Source organism: Nanorana parkeri, unplaced genomic scaffold, assembly GCF_000935625.1.
Source record: "Nanorana parkeri isolate BGI_ZX_2015 unplaced genomic scaffold, ASM93562v1 scaffold2080, whole genome shotgun sequence".
Taxonomy (NCBI): Eukaryota; Metazoa; Chordata; class Amphibia; order Anura; family Dicroglossidae; genus Nanorana; species Nanorana parkeri.
In genome coordinates, this window is record NW_017308348.1 from 145,678 (window position 1) to 166,169 (window position 20,492).

The 20,492-nt window shown below is 44.2% G+C and overlaps 2 protein-coding genes and 1 long non-coding RNA gene across 3 annotated transcripts in view; 1 reads left to right on the plus strand and 2 right to left on the minus strand.

Moving 5' to 3' along the window:
- LOC108800609 (nuclear transcription factor Y subunit alpha-like) overlaps positions 1-8,524 on the minus strand; it is an 11,856-nt gene extending 3,332 nt beyond the window's left edge. Inside the window, exons 1-3 of the mRNA XM_018572591.1 lie at positions 8,408-8,524; positions 4,269-4,368; positions 3,716-3,796 (exon numbers count right to left, since the gene is read on the minus strand). Coding sequence (XP_018428093.1) covers positions 3,716-3,796; positions 4,269-4,343 — 156 coding nt within the window. The 5' untranslated portion in view covers positions 4,344-4,368; positions 8,408-8,524. The remainder of the gene's footprint in view (positions 1-3,715; positions 3,797-4,268; positions 4,369-8,407) is intronic.
- A 9,179-nt stretch (positions 8,525-17,703) lies between these two features.
- Positions 17,704-20,492, plus strand: part of LOC108800612 — a 5,718-nt gene continuing 2,929 nt past the window's right edge. Inside the window, exon 1 of the long non-coding RNA XR_001942111.1 lies at positions 17,704-17,777. This is a non-coding gene — a long non-coding RNA (uncharacterized LOC108800612). The remainder of the gene's footprint in view (positions 17,778-20,492) is intronic.
- The window catches only part of SORT1 (sortilin 1), a 46,919-nt gene continuing 44,928 nt past the window's right edge, over positions 18,502-20,492 (minus strand). The window contains exon 20 of the mRNA XM_018572590.1: positions 18,502-18,904. Coding sequence (XP_018428092.1) covers positions 18,890-18,904 — 15 coding nt within the window. The 3' untranslated portion in view covers positions 18,502-18,889. The remainder of the gene's footprint in view (positions 18,905-20,492) is intronic.

Sequence of the window (20,492 nt, forward strand, 5' to 3'; positions counted from 1 at the left end):
ATTAGCACATGGCTGGGGCAGTCGGTATTTGCAGTCCGTCAGTCTGTGGAAGTGTTCATAACCTACCATTTGAGACAATGTAGGTATACGAGAACACATTTCTGGAATGTAAGTTTATCCAAAAGGGAGGAATACGGACAAGAATATCATTCTGGGAAAAAAAAATTTTTTATGCCTTGGCTGGTTTGTAATGTTATGGGTGCAAATTACTGCACCCAAGTACCTGTTTCTTTTGGTGGAAGCAACAAAAATGGTGGGGGGAAAAAAAAGCCCTAAAATGATGAGATAAATACTGCATGTTTTAAAGAAATATCCCATTCGTGAAAAAACTCATAGATTTTAGTGAATTATATATTAGAGTTATTTTACCTCAAAACTTCATGCAATATTTAACTCTAAAGGGCCGGTGCACACCTAGGCAATGGTTTGAGTCGCGCGAAACACAGATTCGCATTGAACTCAATAGAGGCTGATCACACCTTTGCGGTTTGTCACACAAAAAGGTGCAGGAGCTATTTTCGTCTGGTTGTCGCACGGTTTGGGTCCCATAGACATCTCTATGCATTGAAAAACACGCGGTTTACAATGAACAGTTGCACGATTGAAAACGTGCAAAAACAGCTCAGCATCTGAATTGCCTAGGTGTGAACCTAGCCTTAGTAAACTGAGCCCTGTGTCCCTTAATGTACGAGAAAGAAAACACAATTTTAAATGAGGCAGCCCAAACCTTTGCAAATATACAATAAATTAACAGCAAAGTGCCTTAGCAATTACTACCAGCAAATAATTATTTTATTCCAGCTCCATAAAGAGCAGGCAATACAAATAACACGGCCGTGTACTAGCTGAAGACTACCGTGGTGAAAAAGTCACTAATGTAGAAATTATGTGCAGAGGTGTGATTTAGAGGACTAACAGAAATGTCAGGAAGTTAATTGCTGTTACATTAGAAAACTTGTTTGTAAATAGCTTGTTTAACCTGGAAAACCCCCTCAACATTTGTATACAGTACAATGAAACACTTTTAAAGAGGCACCCCAGCCACAGAAACATTTACACTGCTAAAAGTAATTTCCTGACTATCGTTTGTACACTAATGGCTTATGCACACAGGCCTACAATACTCTGCGTCCAGATCCGTAAGCAGAAGTACTGTATTCTACGGACCAATACACTTAAATGAGCAAAGCTCCACAATCTGAAACTGCATCCAAAAGCACACAGCTCAAATGTACTCCACTGGAACCTAGCAACAAAAGGACCTAGCTCGGCAAGATGCATTAGCATCCAACCACGAAGGACCCTAGGCTGCTCAGGAAGAGCCAACTGCATCCTACCAACGAAGGACACTAGGCGGCTCAGGAAGAGCCATTTGCATCCTACCAACGAAGGACCCTAGGCAGCTCAGGAAGAGCAATCTGCATCCTACCAACGAAGGACCATAGGCAGCTCATGAAGAGCAATCTGCATCCTACCAACGAAGGACCATAGGCAGCTCATGAAGAGCCATCTGCATCCTACCAACGAAAGGACCATAGGCAGCTCAGGAAGAGCCATCTGCATCCTACCAACGAAGGACACTAGGCGGCTCAGGAAGAGCCATCTGCAATCTACCAACGAAGGACACTAGGCATCTCAGAAAAGAGCCATCTGCATCCTACCAACGAAGGACGCTAGACGGCTCAGGAAGACCTGCCTGCATTCTAGCAATGAAGGACACCAGGTGTAAGAGCAGTCAGCGTTTTAGCAACCAATAGGACACATTTCTGCTATACACTGTATGCATGTAAGAGTTCGCACAAACATACAGGTGAAACTCGAATAATTAGAATATCGTGCAAAAGTAATTGCAGTAAGTGCTGCAAAAGGGGCCCAAACCGAGTACATATGCATGCTTGTACTTTTCAGAGGTCCGATATTGTTCTATGTACAATCCTTGTTTTATTGATTGCATGTAATATTCTCATTTTCTGAGATTGTGGATTTGGGGTTCTTGGGGTTTTCATGAGCTGTAAGCCATAATCATCACAATTATGACAAATCACGGCTTGAACTATCTTGCTTTGCATGTAATGAGTCTATCTCATATATTAGTTTCACCTTTTAAGTTGCATTAGTGAAATAAATGAACTTTGCACGATATTCTAATTATTCGAGTTTCACCTGTATGTGCACAGTGTATTGACGAGATTTTACGTAAGGATCTTGCTGCCAAGAAGATCCTATATGAAATCATATGGCCATGTGCATGAGCCCACATGCATTACTTCTTTCTTAAAGTCAATATTAAAAAAACTCAATACTTGTGCTTCACTAAATTGTTTCCAGCTGGCAGCCCAATCCTTTCATTAGGTGTTACCACCTTAAGGTGCCCATACACCTTACAACCGTTGCAAGACTTTTGTCTTGCGATGGTTGTAAGCAAATTAAAAACTCGTACGATCTGCCCATCTTGGACAGGCAGATCGTACTTGCAACCATCGAAAGCCCACCCCGCTAAGGGGCGGGCTTCCGATGACTGCAATGCTGAATGTGCAGTGTGCGCTTGCGCACACCGGCCCATTTGGCATTTGTCTTACGAGCATGCCACAAACCCACCGACAATCGTACGATTCTTGGCGGGTTTTGAAACATGCTCGTTAGACAAAAGACGTGCGACCGTACAGTAGAAACGACGGTTGCACGCCTTCCATACACCTGCCGATTATCGTACGATCGCGGGATTTCCCGCGAATATCGTACGATAATCGCAATGTGTATGGGCACCTTTAGACCTGACAAGACATGCGAGGACACAAAAGCTGTTTGTACCACTGCACAGCAAGCTCTACTCTTGGGCTCTGCCTGGTCTCATTTGAATCCTCAATATTGATATCATTGCCAGACCTTAAGACCATACTCCTAGAGATATTTGGCAACAAAGGAGCTGATCTTTAAAAAGGTCAATTACCAAAGCACCAAAAAGCAGCTGAACAAAAACAGCCAGTGTCATTTGGTTTCATTTATGTGGGTTCTACCAAGACATGGTGTATGCTTTGTGTCTGGAGTCACTCTTTAAACACACATTACATCAAAATGATTGCAATTCTATATGGTTTGCATATCAGCCATGCATTTTTCCCAATATTCAGAACACACACAAAGCTGACAATGTGATTAAATTATGAGGTGGAGACAAACAGCAACGTTGTGTAAAGGTTAAAAATACAGTACACAAATATTTTGAAAACATGCCAGATTAATAATGTACAATGTCATGCAATAGACAAAAACTGCAAGTGGTACTTTAGGCCTTGTTCACACCAAGCGAGGAGCAGGTGCAGAGCAGATCAGTTGCAGACCGGATCAAAACTGCGTCCAATGTATTCCAATGGTATTTTTTGCTCCAGTTCACATCGCAGCGTGCAGTTCCAGAGCAGGTGAAAAAACTGGAGCCGGCCCTATTTTACCTGCTCTGGATCTTCAAACGCATCAAAAATGCATGCAAATGCCTGGAACACACTGAAAGCCCATTTTAAACTTTAAAAAAAAAAAATTGTAAGCCAAAAACGCGTCAAAAAGACTAGTGTGCGTGTGCAGAAACCTGATCGGATCTGCTCTGCATTTGGTGTGAACAATGCCTTAGACAATGTAACTGACCCATGCTAAAATGACTGAGTAAGCAATGGCAAGTTCTATGGGGTGCCGAGTACATTCATCTGCCAAACACAACTACCTGGAGGGTCTGAACTTGCTGCCCAGAGGCTGCTCCCACTTGAGGCTCAGTCTGTAACTGGACAGCAGTGACAGTACCAGGCTAGGAAAAAGGGAAGGAATAAAGAGAGACAGCCTGACCATGAGAGAGTGCCAGGAGTCATACACTCATTGATAACACTGGTTTATCCAATTTCTTTGGGTTTTTTTTTTTTAATGGTCTGTGTCGACAGGTTATGTTCACTTCAAATGGCATTTGTATTCCCATACAAGTCCCTGGGAATGCAAAACCACATGAAGTAGGTCAAATGCAGGATAAATATACCCGTCAATTAGTTCTCAGAAGTGTCTCAAACTGATGCCTTCTACACAAGCCCAAAGTCCGTCGCCACAGGTCCTGAGAATATGGATTAGTTATTAAAAGTGAGTTTACTCAAAAACTTTGGACATCAAAATGTTAATTCCAAAACTAAAATGATTCCTAGTATTAATTATATAATAAAACAAATAGTTATGCCAAGTAAGAATCATTCTACACATTATGGCTTGCATGCTAGATAAGATTTCATTCTTACCTGCTGCTGTTGAATTTGACCAGCCTGCACCACAATCTGCTCTGGTGAGCCATTGCTACTTGCGTACTGCTCCATCTACAAGTAAGCAATCTGTCTATCCCTGTAAATAGAAAAAGGTCATGGAAATCAAATATTTCAATTAAAATGTAAAAGTGTAGTTTTCCTTGTTCCCAGTGGTTTCCCTTCCTGATCCTATCACATACAGATATTGTAACCTAAATGCAGACACACTGCCCACCGTACCCAGGACCAAAAAGCATTTAGAGGTCTCAGAAACTCTATATCTCACTGCGAATGCACCATGTCCATAATTTGAAACGTGCTATTACAGAAGGTAATGAGCATATTTGGCATCTACATTCCGTTATCTACTATGGAAGCATATTCTTTTAGATTGTAAGCCCTCACGGCAGGACCCTCCTTACCATCTTGTCTTGATTTGTAATGTCTTCCTTATATTGTAAAGTGCTGCGCAAACTGTTGGCGCTATATAAACCCTGTATAATAATAATATTCTGCATTTCAACTTTAAAGGAGAACTTTGAGGTGAGTGCTTTTCACTCACCTCATAGTTCTAGCCGACCTGTGACAATGAGACTGTCACAGGTCGGCTCAGTAGATCGGGAGGTGAGCGGACACATACCGGGTTCGCTCACCTCTCCCTGCCATGACAGGGGGAGGGGCTGGATTCCCCCCTCCCCGCTTTGATCTGCCAGCGCTGACTGGCGGGACGGACGGGGGAGGGGGCGGATACAGCTGGCTCTGCCTCTAGATAGGCAGAGCCAGCTGTCACTCACGCAGCTGGGCGGATCCCGTCATCTAAGTCGGGATCCGCTTGCGGCGTCTCAGTATACCGCGAGCTGTAGCTCGCGGTATACTGAGCTTAGGGTAACGGGAAAACACTAGTTTGTGTCCTCCCGTTACCCTAAGGAGAACTATGGGGAAAAGCCCTAACCCCATAGTTCTCCTTTATGTTCCTGGAACAGTTTTAAAATAGACTGATTACAAATTATTAAATACTTCCTGTGATGGATGCTGACACTGTCCTTCCTTCTGGAGGGTGGCTACTTTTGTTCCCCATGGTCCCTGTGTGTGTTATAAAGTAGTCACCACTCCAAGCTTGCTCCCATGATGGACTACAATCTCATGTTTACTGTACCAATTTGTATTGAGATTGTAGTCCATCACAGGAGTGAGCTTGGAGCGGTGACTACTTTACAACACACAGGGACCATGTGGAACAAAAGTAGCCACCCTTCGGAAGGAAGGACAGTGTCAGCACTAATTCAGAGATGATTTGAGGATCTACAGCCGAGTGATACACAAATAAGATACATTTTTGTTAATAGTTAAGGTACAGGAATGCATTTTTAAGGTTTAACTTCCTGATTAACAAGAAAGCCGTCCCATACAAATCCCCATATTAATAATCATATGATCAGTGCGGATCTCTGTCCCCTCTCACCCCCGGGGCCTCTCCAGCCAGCAGCGGCCTTGCTCTGGTACCCAGCCAGAGCCATCTTGCTGGCCAATCATGGAAGCCGGGCGCCGTGTAATGACGCAGCGCCGTTTTCTGATTGGCTGGGAGGACGAGGGAGCATGAACCCGGCCAATCAGAAAGCAGGGCGCCGCATCATTACACGGCGCCCATGACTGGCCAGCTTCCCGACCAATCGGGAAGCCGGGCAGCGCGTAATTACACGCTGCCCGGCCGGGAAGTCGGCTCCTTGCTCTCTCATCACAAGTGACGAGAGAGCATGGAGCCGCTTCCCGGCCAATCAGAAAACCGGGCAGTGTGTAATGACGAGCTGCCCGGTTCCCTGATACAGGAAGTATCGGGCTAGGCATCGGAGCATTTGGGCGAGTACTCGCCCAAATACTCGGTAACGACACTGATATCGATACTAGTATCGGTAATGGTGCATCCCTACTTTGATGTGATCAGGAGCTTTATCATCAGAATTACCCTGTAATAGGGCATAAGGGCTTGTTCTCACCATATACAGTGGATTCCAGCGCTGGTTAGCTGCTGGAACCCACTGCATTGCATCATAAATATAGACATAATGTAGATATATGCCCCATGAACCCGGCCAATCAGAAAGCAGGGCGCCGCATCATTACACGGCGCCCATGACTGGCCAGCTTCCCGACCAATCGGGAAGCCGGGCAGCGCGTAATTACACGCTGCCCGGCCGGGAAGTCGGCTCCTTGCTCTCTCATCACAAGTGACGAGAGAGCATGGAGCCGCTTCCCGGCCAATCAGAAAACCGGGCAGTGTGTAATGACGAGCTGCCCGGTTCCCTGATACAGGAAGTATCGGGCTAGGCATCGGAGCATTTGGGCGAGTACTCGCCCAAATACTCGGTAACGACACTGATATCGATACTAGTATCGGTAATGGTGCATCCCTACTTTGATGTGATCAGGAGCTTTATCATCAGAATTACCCTGTAATAGGGCATAAGGGCTTGTTCTCACCATATACAGTGGATTCCAGCGCTGGTTAGCTGCTGGAACCCACTGCATTGCATCATAAATATAGACATAATGTAGATATATGCCCCATGGATTAAAAAAAAAAAATGTAGGCTGATACCTAATTATTTCCTGTTTCAACGCCGCTCGCTCCCGGGCTGAACATCTCCTGGCTCACGAATGGCTGTGAAGGTGGAAGTGTGCGGGCGCATGTGCAGTCGAGCGGAGGTGAAAGAAGTGAAAGTGAATAGACGCAGCCTGGAGCACGCACGTCGGGCAGATACCGTGGGACACGGAGTCTACGGTGGATCAGAGACCGGCAACAGCGCTGGAGGGACTGTCAGAAACCAGTGGAATGAAGATAATCAGATCAAGAGGCATCAAATAAGTTAAGTGTCCACAGCATGGGGGGGGGTGTCACACCTTTAATGTTACTTTAAGGTACTTGAATGCATTTTTAAGAGTTACCTCCTGAGTTTAGTGTCCCCCTTTAGCCATTTCCCTTTCTGGTGAACCAGCCAAAAATCTGCAGTGACCTGATCGAAAAAGCAGGTCAGAAAATTCTGGCAGCCAATCGGCCGCTAACTCCACACAGGTATACTGTCACTGCAGCCACTGCTGCAATAGAAACAGTCGGAGATTCCTCCATCAACGCTCAGTTACCAGCTTTACAGAGAATTGGGGGATTTTATCAAAACTGGAACAGCCAGAATGTGGATCAATTTCTCTCTCTCATTTTCAAATCTCAGCTGAGCAAACTGAATTCAGATGCTGATTGGTTGCCATGGGCAACTGCTCAAGTTTTGATACATTCCTGGGACCCCATTCACACATTTCCCAAAGCACAGCACCGTTCACCATGAAGAATCCCGCCAATTTCAATGTTGCCCTTCACACCTAAGCATTGCGTCCCTTTATAGCTTTTTTTTCAATAGGAGCACCTGATGTGTTTTCCCACCATTTCACACTTATCAACCATCTCCTCCTAGTAGCTAACCTTCCACTGACAAACAAAGCAACTCAAGCCTAAAAACAAACAAATAAACCCTGAAATTGCTCATGTGTTTGAAAGGGTGAGAAGAATGCAGCAACATACATGAGAAAGTATCTGCCGATAGCATAGCCAGGGGGATTTACTAAGACTGGAGCAGTTGTCCATGGCAACCAATCCGTTTCTAGCTTTCATTTTCAAAGCTGAGGAAATAAACTGATATACTATATTATATAATACTATGCACGACTGCTCCGTACATTCCTTCCCATCATATACAGTATTAGGACAGGATAAGGCATAACACAGGCCATACAAACATAATATGCACAGCGATACAATATACGTAGAAGCATACACAGGAATTGTACGCCTATGGAACCCATGTCCCCAACACTGTACATGTCCCTTAGATCCCGTTACATACAGGCATATCAGCCTGGTCTTCGTTTTATTTTTTATCCCCTTCACCACCCCGCTGGGCTGCCATGACTTCATCTCTCTGCTCTGCACTGCTTTTGTCACGCTTCGGCCGGACATTTCTCCTCTAGTCAGCCCGGATTGGCTATTTATGTTATTGCCGTATACATGGGTGTTATTGGCTGTGCCGCTCAGGTCATGTATCTCCCTCCCCGTTGTGTTATTGGCTCTCTCCCCCGGTCCTACTCACCACTTCTCCCGGTCTCGGTTCTTCTCTCCGCTCTGATTGGTTCCAGAACCGGAGCACGGAGCCCAATCAGCGCTTTAGACACAAAATGGCGGAAGGACAAAGGCGCCGAAAGGCTCCTCCGACTACGCATGCGCGGTAAGCTCCGCCCAGAACTAGCACAGGCGCCATATGAGCCCCAGACCGCCCGCCCTGGTTGGGTTTTTTTGCGCATGCGTATTCGGGTGTCGATGCTGCAAACCCTATAATGGATTTCCGGGAGGCGCGGCGCTAGTGTTTTGTTACCGCCCTATGCAAAATAAAAAAATAATAGTAGGCGACATTGTTAAACGTTTGGCAAGGTTTATGCTTGACGTGATGTCAGGGCTAATGTTTTGTGGACGAGAGCCATGCTCACGAAAATACTGTAAGAAAAAAATGGTGCCACTTAAACACAATTCCAAGATTACGAGAATATTTCAATTAGGCACCCTTATAATATATTCTATTTTAATTCAACCTTAAAATTGTAAGGTATATATGTTGGCAGAAATGGTCCAATGTGTATTGTTCCTTCCAGCAAGCCAATCAGAGTAACTCTGGTTCGCAGACCAAGCTGTCCAAAGTGTCAAAGGGTTTAAACTAGGGATGTCCTGATACCACTTTTTTAAGAACAAGTACAAGTACTTTCCCTCAGGTACTCGCTGATACCAATTACTGATACTTTTTCTTTTAGGGGCATGTGACATTGTTTCTAAAACAATACAGACTAATGATTTTAGGGCAGTTTATACAGTAATTATGAAGAACTGTAACACAATCCATGATTATTCAGCAATGGAGAATGACAACCAGCAATGGGGACTACAGATCCCATCAATGCATGATAATACAGCAATGGAGAATGGCAACCAGCAATCACAGATTTCTGAGATTTATAGTCCTCTGTAGCCAGTTGCCATTCTCTGTTGCTGTATAATCATGGATCCCCATCAATCCATGATTGTACAGAGCTGCGTGCAGATCTCACCAGTGCTGCATGTGGGTGCTGGGCTCTCTGGGTGGTGTGGGTGGGAGCTGGGCTCTCCGGGTGAGTGTCAGGCTTGTGCCGGCTCTGCAGGTGGGTGCCAGGCTGTCCGTGCGGTGCAAGTTGGTGCCGGGTTCTCTGTATGGTGTGGATGGGTGACAGGCTCTCTGTGCAGTGCAGGTGGATGCCAGGCTCTGTGGGTGAGTACCGGGCTCTCTGTGCGTTATGGATGGCTTTCCGGGTGGTCCTGGCAACCAATGACATCACAGATCCTCCTCTGCAGTCAATGGTTGGGCAGTCCTCAGGACTGGTGCAAAGATTTTGCCTACACATGCGAATTTGCATTTTTACGCCCTCAGGCGGCTGCCTATGCAGCCTTATGGTAGCGCTAGCCCTGCATAGACATCCCATAAAGCAGCCTTCCAAAACTAATAGGAGATCTGTGATATCCATGTTACAGGTCAAACTAATTATCTCAGAAGCATTTAGAAAAAAGGAAGACCATCAGCTATTTGTGAAGCCAAAAGCAATGATATCCCAAATAGTTTACTGTGGAGCACCCCAATACAAAGACACCCTAAATCCCACCACTCCAGAAAGCATAACTGAGGGGTCTATTCACTAAGCTGCGGTAGGTAGCCGAGTGAACGACCGACTTGAAGCGAGGTGAGCACTCGTTCGGCGAACACTGTTCGGCTATTCACTTCAGGCTGGTACGGCTGATTTCAGCCGTATATCGGCTGAAATCAGCCGTACATCGGGTGGCTTCAGGTCGGCCGAACATGCAAAAAAAGCTAGTTTGCTATTGCACATTGAAATAGCCAATAGGAATCTAGCAATGCATTCCTATGGTAAATTTTTTTAAACATTTTTTGATTCTGACCGCAGCCAACGGCTCCATGTCAGAATTTACAAAAAACAAAAAAACAGGGAAAGTTTTACTCTGCTCGATCGAGCAGAGTAAAACTTTCTTGGAAAAAGTGTTTCTCTCCTTGGCGGCCGGGAGCGGGAGACTTCCGGAGTGCCCGGGAGAAAGCAGATAACAAGTGACCTTAAACTGCTTCAGGACCGGCCTAATGTAGATAAACGGCGGCATTCCTGAAGCAGTTAAACTAAGATCACGACTGCTGCGGCTGTTTAAAAATGGCTGTTTCACATACAAGCGATTAAGTGGCTATACAGCCACCGGATCGCTTGTACGGTGTTACCAAGTGTGCCTGCTCCACTGTCCCCTTCGATTGGATGGAGATCAACACACTCCCAGGTGCTGATAGCTCCTCCGATCACGGGACCCAGAACTTATGTGTATTACATCACTTCCTGAGTCACTGTAATATCTCTGGCTGCTATTCGCATTCACTTTTTTGCTTGCAAAATCCTGAATTGTAGATTCGACTAATTACACTACAAAGACATTTTATATACAATATATATAAAAAATCATGTGCCCTGATGAATCTTGCGACATCCATTGTGGCTACTGATAGGTTGATGGTGGCAAAAATTCTGCGTAATAAAATGTTAGGAGGCCTTACAGGTATTATAGGTATTCTCATTGACCGCCAATGTAACATAGGTATATACACTGACCAGCAATGAAACGGAGGTATTCTCATTGACCGCCAATGTAACAGAGGTATATACACTGATCAGCAATGTAACGGAGGTATTCTCAGTGACCGCCAATGTAACATAGGTATATACACTGACCAGCAATGTAACGGAGGTATTCTCAGTGACCGCCAATGTAACAGAGGTATATACACTGACCGCCAATGTAACAGATATATTCACACTGACCAGCGAGGTATTCAAACTGATCCCCAATGTAATGGAGGTAGTCACACTGACCGCTAATGTAACGGAGGTATATACCCCTCCGCCACTGTTTTTTTAAATACTAATATATGTACATACACATACTTAAACATACCTTTTTCCTGCAGTCTTAAGGCTGTCCTTCAATACATGTAGTGCCATGCAGTCCAAGAATACTGTGAGCCCTTGGGGGGGGGGGGGCAGTGATTTGCATATCAATTAGCCACAATAGTTACATATGAATGAGTCTCTGCTTATTGATATGTAAATACAGCTGCCAATACATTTGTAAATGTAGCGCCCTCTAAAATGTCGCTATTCAATTTAGAGATACCTGGACTGTAACCAGTCTAGATACTGATTATACAGAGCTCTGCATTCTATAGGTGTCCCTGAATCTGCTGGATTGATTGCTCCTCCTGTTGCTGAGGAAAAGGGAGCCTTGGCATACAGTGAGGGAAGATCCATCCTCAGGTTATGACTATGCACCTGACCCTAGCCAATCCCTGAGTAGGATGACTCAGAGGCATGGTTGAGGGCAGGTAATAAAAGGTCTGGGGGCACTGTGCAGAGGTCTCTTCCCCCTAGGGGCCTCGCCCTAGGAGGTCTGGGGAGATGCAGGAAACTGGCCTGGGCCTCAGCAAATGGCAGGTGCTGAGGGGCCTAGAGGCCTAGGATACACTGATGCTTTGCTGGGCCCATACACGTGGCAGGTGATGGGTGCCTTGTTCTAATAAGATACTACCACTAACCTGGAGTGCTCCTTGGCAGTTGCAGATGCTGAGGGCACAGAGATTCCAGATCCTGAAGAGGAAAGTACCTGATGGAAGCTGGGTCGGAGGGAGTGTCTGCTTGTTGAGGGGTACCGCAGAGGAGCTGGCACGAGCGTCCGTCTGGGACCCACAAGGGAGATCCCTCACCCTATTCCAGGTATCTGTTCGCAGTATTGTTACTACTATTGGTCTCTGGGACCAGATCACAGTGATATCGGCCTTAGCGGTTGCTAGGGGAGAAAGCTGTCCTCTGAAACAATTCCAAGGGCATCCTACAGACCCTAAACCCTCTCTCTCCTATTGAACTTGCAAATAAATATCCCAAAAGAACTCTAACACTCGTGCCATTCTGTCCATGAGTGTCGGTGTGCTGTTGCTGATCAAAGGGGACCGGTAGCTGGAACCAACAGGTAGGAGAACCTATTTCATATTCAGCGGCTCCTTCGGGGTTGAGCGCTACATAAATATCTAGGCGACAGCTCCAGGTCACAGTGCGGGCTGCCAGCATCCTCCAGAGAGAGCACACACAGCAGAGGGAACTGGGGGTAGGGCTCAAACTATAGAAGCCAAAGCCCAGGACCCCATCCATAGTGCTGCTTCTCCGTGTGTCAAAATCGCCTCATTCTCCAGTGCTGCTTTGTTAATTTAAGACAAGCTTCTGGGCTCCCTTCTATTTTCCCAGCAGTGCCCCTTCTAATCTGTCATGGAGGAGAGACTTGAATGAAACGTTTTTTAAGCCTCACCTCCATGGTGGATCAGGAGGGGCGCCACCTCACCAAAAGAAGAGAGCACAGAAGCGGGTCTAAAAAATACTGATCCGCCACAGAGGCGGGGCTTAAAATCACTCCATTCAAGCCTCTCCTCTGAGACACATCTGGGTCTTTCTGAATGCTGCAAAGCAGAAGGGAGGCTTGAAATAGCTTTCATAGGTGAGATCACATACAGTTCAGTAGCAAGAAGCGTAGAGCTCGGTAGCATGGTAGTAAACAACGCAGCGCACGGTAGTAAAGGACGCAGATGGGGGTACTAAAGAACGCAGAGCAAGGTACTAAAGAACACACAGCACGGCAGGAAAGAACGCAGAGCATGGCAGGAAAGAATGCAGAGCACGGTAGGACAGAACGCAGTACTGTTCTATTACAATACTTCTACACAACACTGGGCACCTGGAACATTATATAAAGACAAAATCAATACAATCTCCAGCTTGACAATATTTCTATAAACAAAATATTTTTTTCTCTCCACTGTCATTTTGGCTTTTATTTAAATACAATTTACTGTTAAATATTTTACTCAGCACTTTGAGGCAGTCACAGGTCACTGTGCATCCCATGGATTCACCTTCGGGGTCGGGGAGGATCCACAAACTCCCTGCGCCCCAGCCCTTCATCTTTCTCTGGTTCCAGCTCCTGCTTGCCTCCCTCTGCTCTCGGTTGCGCTGGATGCTGCAGCTGCATGAGGGGAGAGGTCTCTCTCCTTCTCTGCTGTGGCCTGAACAGCAGGAAGTGGCGGAACAACCAGGGTCCAGGTGATGTGAACCTGGTAGTTCTGCCCGTGTGTCAGTCTGCGCCAGGAGGGAGGGAGGCAGGCACCCCCCCGATGCGGCGCCTGGAGCACATGCCCCCTCTGCTCCTCCCTAGCTTTGTCCGTGCCTGTAGGTGGCAGCCAGGTGCACTTTTAGTGTCACTGGAAAGGGGTGGGAGCCATGTGCACAGTAGACATGCAAGTCGGCAAAAAAATTGTTTAGTTTCATTTCGGATGTTTCGTTATTTGGGATTCAGGTCTGAAAATCAGTTCGCTTAGGCATTCAGATGATGATGATCATTACGAACTAAAATTTGTTGCAGAAAAGTGACATTACATGTTTATTTTTATTTTTTACTTTGACACCAGAAACAAAAACAAAACAGCGTGGGGTCCCCCCCAATTCACACAAGGCCCTTTAGCTCTGGTAGAAATGTTATGGAGAACCTGATATGTAAAAAGAACAACAACAAAAAAACAGCGTGCGGTTTCCCAGCAATTAATACCAGACTCTTTAGGTCTGGTAGGAATTTTAAGCTGGTACCCCGATGCCAAAAATGTTTTTAAAAAATGGGGTCCCCCCTAAAATCTCATACCAGACCCTTAATCCTGCCAGGGCAGGAAAGGAGAGGGGGAACGAGCGAGTGCCTCCGCCCTCCCTCCACCATACGCCCTCAGTGTTGGGAGGGTGCGTTTCCAGGTGGGGGACCCCCTGGAAAATCACCTCGTCCGCATGCCGATGGGCACAAGGGCCTCTTCCCCACAACCCTAACCCGGTGGTTGTGGGGGTCTGTGGGCAGGGGCTCATCTGGGAACCCCCCTTTGATAAAGGGGGCACCCAGATGCCACCGCCCCTTATAAGTAAGGGGTACCTGTACCGCTACTCATTCACTAAAGGGTTAAATAAAATCCAATCGGATTCCTTTAGATTTGTTATTTGTGTCATTCGGAAATTCGAATGCATACAAATTTCAATTCGGAACTAAACAAATTGCACATGTCTAGTGCACACACCTATCCCCCATTGTAGTGAAACATATAGTGCCTGTAGATGTCAGTGTCACTGGAAAGATGTGTGCACCTGGCTTTCACTTATCCACCATTCCAGTGACACTGACAATGCATATTAACAGAAGCCTTACAAACCTGGCAAACTGAGGCCTGATGGCAAAAAGCCCAAGAAGCAATTACAGCCCTGGTGGGGGTGCCTTATGCTTAAGATCATATACTTGAATGATGGTCCGATGGATCCAGCTGGCACTAGATGCCAGGGTGTGCTTCCTCAGCCCATCCTGAATAAAACATAAATCATTGGTTTCCTGAAAGAGGTCATGGCTGAATTGTAGCCCTGAACACCACTAACTAGTGATGAGCCGAACACCCCCGTGTTCGGTTCTAACTCGAACTTTCGAACATGGAAAAAGTTCTAACTCGAACTTAGAACTTAGCTTAGCTCCATGGCATATTGGCTAAGTTCTGGCCAGTGATCCAATCTCAGCACCCAGTAAGCCAGATCGAACGCGAAGCTCATCCCTACCACTAACCACATCTAGGCAGTAAACAGAAATTTCCTTCGGGTGAATTGGTACCTGAAACAGGGACAGTAGAACAATATGGAGAGAGCTGGAATATGCTGCTCTGCCCAGATCAAAATGAGCTTGACCTCCTTTTGACAAGTGGGACTTCTTTTTCCTCCCCAATGACTGACATATGTAATGGCCATGGTAATGTCTGAATGCATCTAATCCTAATGTTTCACCATCTAATTGGTCCAGTATTGAAGGGGCTAGCAGATTACCTGGTGCTCTAGGATGTTGATTGGAACCTGCCATTCCTACAAAGTCCCCTTTACCAACTCCAACAAGGACTCCTCCCCAGCCCTACAGGCTGGTGTCTGGTGCCAGGAGCTTCCAAAACAGGAAGGAATGACTTACCCAAGGCCAGAGCCAGGGGCAACGTTTCCACCATTGACATGATGTTGCACTGCAGGTTCTGGGAATTAAACTGCTCAAAAAGGTAATGCTTCAAAAGAAGCTACCATCAAACTCGTATGCCTAAGTGGATAAGCGTTGACGCCGGGACTTAAGGTCACAAAACTGAGCCGGAAAAGTTTGCAGCTTTTCCCGAGGAAGAAAGATCTAAGCCCATTGCGTACCCATTATCAGAAATTGCCAATGTGTCGGTGCCAGGTGGTTTATGATCCAAACGAAATCCTCCAGGGTATTCAGTGTGCAAGACACATTGTCCTTCAAAGCCCACCAGCACGATATCTTCCTAGTAGTCCACCACCGTTATGCACTGCAAACGCAGAGAAAGCCAGAGCCTGGCCCAGCACCGTAATGCTAAGGTGCTGAGTAAAGACCGAACAGGCAAACTGTTAGTAAGAGGGCCTCACAGAAAAGCAGTGAAAGATGTGAGTGGACTACTAAGGACCATTCACAGTTATTTTGGCATCTGGCAGGTAAGCTCAGTCACAGTGTGGTGCTACTGATAATGCCAAGAGTGTGGGTCTCATCTGTCCAGACATTCAAATTGTTACCTTTAATAATAAAAACTATGTAAAAGATTCTTTGACAATATAGGATTAGTTCCTTTTGTAAATGTCAATGCAGCGGCTATTGCGTAAAATAATGTCTGTTTTTCATTTGCAAATAACTTTGCCATGCTTTATACTAGAAACATTATTTTAGTGTAATTTGAACTTAAACTATAGAATAATTTACAGTAAAACTACTTTATAAAAAACTACCACCAGTCAATATAGAAAATTACAAATCTCAAAAAACAAGGGGAACACATAGGAGCTTTACGCTGAGTAAAATTGTATAGTAATGACCAAATCCAAGGGTTTCAATAAACTTAATTCAAAATATAGAAAATTAACACCTTTTCGGCTAACATAGAACAAAGTACAGTATAAATGCTAGACAAAACCAGGCACCTAGCATCTTCACAAGGAGGCCAGAAATGGCTGCTCTCCTACTCATGAAAGGTGTACTTAGATAAAATCGGACTGCTGACTGGCTGCTGTAAGTTGTTGCACCCTTCGATTTGCTCTTGGTCCACTGTAAAGATGGTGTCCCTTTAATTAAATGTAGACATTTAAAACTGCACTCAAGATACCACAGTGTTAATGTTTTTAGACTTATCTCTGAAATGTAGCCATTTTGGTACACCCCATCTGTAATGAGAAAAGTCTAAAGATATTTAAATTGGAGTACCCAGAGTTCAACTTTAGGCCCCGTTCACACCGGTGTGGTTCGGTCGCGCGGATCCGCAGACATGAACGATCCCATACATTGCAATGTGGACCATTTCCCGCCCGAATTGCTCCCTGAGCTTTTTTTTCCGTGCTGATTAGCACGGTTTCCATACAGCTTTCAATGGAACCACGCTTATCAGCGCGGTTTGGGGAGTTTTTAATTGCGTTTCAGCTCTGAAGTGCAATTCAAAACGCCCAAAACTGCCTTTTTTTTTTAATCGTACAGAAACCACGCTGATCTGCACCCGTCCTGGTGTGAATGGGGCCTTGAGGTGATTTGCATTAACAAAAGCAAAGCAAATTAGACATTACTGGAGCTCTTACTCCCTAGTCCCTAATATACTTGAAAGAGGAAACCTGTTTACTTGCTATGAACAATTTCTGTAATTTGGCTCCAGTTTTTTCTGCTTTTATTTTGATAAATTCATCCAAGTTGTCTACCTTTGTAAATAATAAGCATTTCCTTTCATACAAAAATAAATAAATCTGTTTTCTATTATTTATATACTCAGTTTAATTTTTCATAAAAGCACACGTTAGAAGTAAAAACTTTCAAGATCATAAACAGGCTTTATTTGTTCTCTATACACATAACATACATTGTTCATGTACAAAAGAACATACATTTTGTAGGAACTAAATGTTTTTGATGTAAATAAAACACCTTTAGACCCAAAACACCTTTAGACCCATCTACAGGCTGTAATAATGTGAATATATTAAAAATGGTTTTAAAAATATAGGCTGCTTTCGGTTAAAATTTATGATTATCCAATGTACAAGAAAATCTTTACTTCTCATGAAATTGTTAATTTATGCAGTTAACAAATAAAATTGAAGACGCAATCGTATGGAAAGCATACAGGCAGTGGTTAAAAAGAAAAAACGGTAGCTGCATTCATTCTAACTTGCATTATTGCATTGTACACCTGATCTGTAAGAGGTCATCATTTAATTTTACAATAATTTAATAGCTAAATTTCTTATGTTTCCTGTGTCACAATGCTGATAATTTTATAAACCAAAAAAAAAAATGAATTAGTTTAGACAACTGTAGATCACAAATATACAGATAAGGTCTAACAGGAAACATCTCACTTATTCCAACCTTTTTAGGTGCAAGGCTTTGTTTTACGAACAAGCAGTAACTATTTACAACTAGGGAAAATTGACACTTTTTCATTAGGTGAAACACATCTCTATCTCTAGCACTAAATCTATTGTTGTACAGCTGAAACATTAAGTGTAAAAATAAAAACATTTTGGGATGCCATAAACCAAGACCCCCCCTTGCCACCACTATCTGCATCAAATGACTAAAGTGATCAAAACCGCTACAGAGCATGAGCGAATGATGCAAGCCTACAGGTGGTGAGACTGATGTTTTTACTAGGGAAAGAGACTTCCATACAACCTGAGCCAGAAGTGAAGGTTAAGTCCACATATATGCCTACAGGCAACTTCATATGAGTTCTCAGGTCACTCAAGCTGTAAAGAGAGGTTTGTTTTCTTTGCAAGTTTCTATCAATATTAAATTATGGACAATGCCGCTAAGGATGTGAGAGATCCTTTTGTTGCAGGTAGTACAGCTCCATGTCAGGGGTGGAAGAGCCAAAACCTGCAGTAGGGATATTTTGCTGCTACTCGCAAGAGAATAAGCCACCAGCAGATGATTCAACCCACTGAAGTCAACTCATAACTGATCTATATCAGTTTTGGTGTGGAATGACCAGCATTATAAAAACGCTGCAAGGAAGCTTAATAATTTGCATGGACTTCTGTGTATTTCACCCATCAAACCCTAGCTTGTTACATAAGAAAAAGGAAGGCTCATAGTTGGAGCAATGTAAAAGTCAAAGCTGGAATTGCCAGATGTACAGCAAAAGTAGGTTCTACAATTTTTATTCTTCCAGCGTAAATCGTTCATCTGAAAGACTTCTGTTAAAAGCACAACCACCATTCTTTGCAGGAAAATCGAGGAGGATCCTTTTTCTGTGCATTCTGTTCCATTGGTGCTTCATGTCACAGTAAAGCAATTCAAAATGTATCAAGGAGGGTCAGAAAATATAAAATTCCATTTTACCCTCAAAAAATAATCATCATTCCAAAAGATCCTAAAAGAAAGAAGTGGATTTGAAGAACATATTAATATGCATTTTCTTTATAAAATCTTACACAGATTTTCCCAATCCTGAACAAAAGTTTAAATTGCATTAATGCAGGAAGAGCTAGCCCTTGAAGTGACTAAACATAGATCACCTTAGATATTTATTACGGTATATTGCATGCAGAAATCATGCAAGGGAGAGATTTTGAATAAGGTTCTAGGCAGGAACCACTTCTTTGGTCCGGTTTGTAACATTCGATTCCCAAAAACTTTACCGACCTGTGGCGGACTTCCACTTAAAATACAAATATTAATGGGCATTTTCTTTATTGCCTTTATTATTTTATTAGAATGACCACTAGCTGTGACATTACATTACCTGCAGGGAGTGAGGTATTCACAAGCACTTTAAAATTCATATTTTTGCTAATTCGTCTATGCATTACAACCCAACATATTATCTTGCAAAACCCCTTCAGTTTATTGAGATCAATAGATCTAAAAGCAATTTTTATAGGATGACTGCTGCAGATTTGTCATTTCTAAGATCTTTAGATAACCACTTAAAGTGGACCCTGCACAAAAAAATAAGGGTCTGCTTATTTGTTCAGGACCTGCACTCCAATGCCAATATAGTGTTAAAAATATGCTTCTTATTAAAAAGGAGAACTATGGGGTAAGTGTTTTTCCCCATAGTTCTCCTAAGGGTCACAGAGGACATAAACTAGCGTCCTCCCGTGACCCAAAGCTCAGTATACCGCGAGCTACAGCTCGCAGTATACCGAGACCGCCGCAGCCTGGACGGATCCCGACATTACTGTCGAGATCCACCCAGCTGCGTGAGTGACAGCTGGCTCTGCCTATCTAGAGGCAGAGCCAGCTGTACCCGCCCCCTCCCCGTCCGTTCTGCCAGTCACCGCTGTAGGATCGGATCGGGAAGGGGGGGACCCTGCAGGGAGCCGTGACTGACAGTCACCGCTCTCTGCAGGGACATGATCGAGAAGTGAGCGAGCGACGATATGTGTTCGCTCACTTCCCGATCTATTGAGCCGACCTGTGACAGTCTTTGTCACACGTCAGCTCGAACTATGAGGTTGAGTGAAAATCACTCACCTCATAGTTCTCCTTTAAGGACAAAAGATTTTGAATGCTTATGTGCAAAAAAATCCAAAATGATCAGCTTTGGGATTACCAAATGTAAAGCAAATGAATACATATTCTCTATTTACAGCAAGGACTAAAAAAAAAATTAAAATGTAAAGCACGAATGACCCAAACATTTTAGCTTGAATAGGGAAGAATATATAAAGTGTGTGTATAGCCTGAACAGTTAAAACTCCTGTCAAGTTTTTATCGATGTCTGTGTCCCTGCAGGGTGTCGGTGCTATATAAATACCCAAAATAAATACATAAGTAAATGTTCTGGTTACCACTGTCACACAGACAGAAAACTATAAGAAACCCAGACTTCATGTTGCATCTTCAGGACATCTCCCCAATGGGACAGCAAAAATTAAGCGAACAGCAGTTTTTGATCTTCCCTACCTACATTTTTTGGCTAAACACATGCATATGTAAATATTAAATACTATATA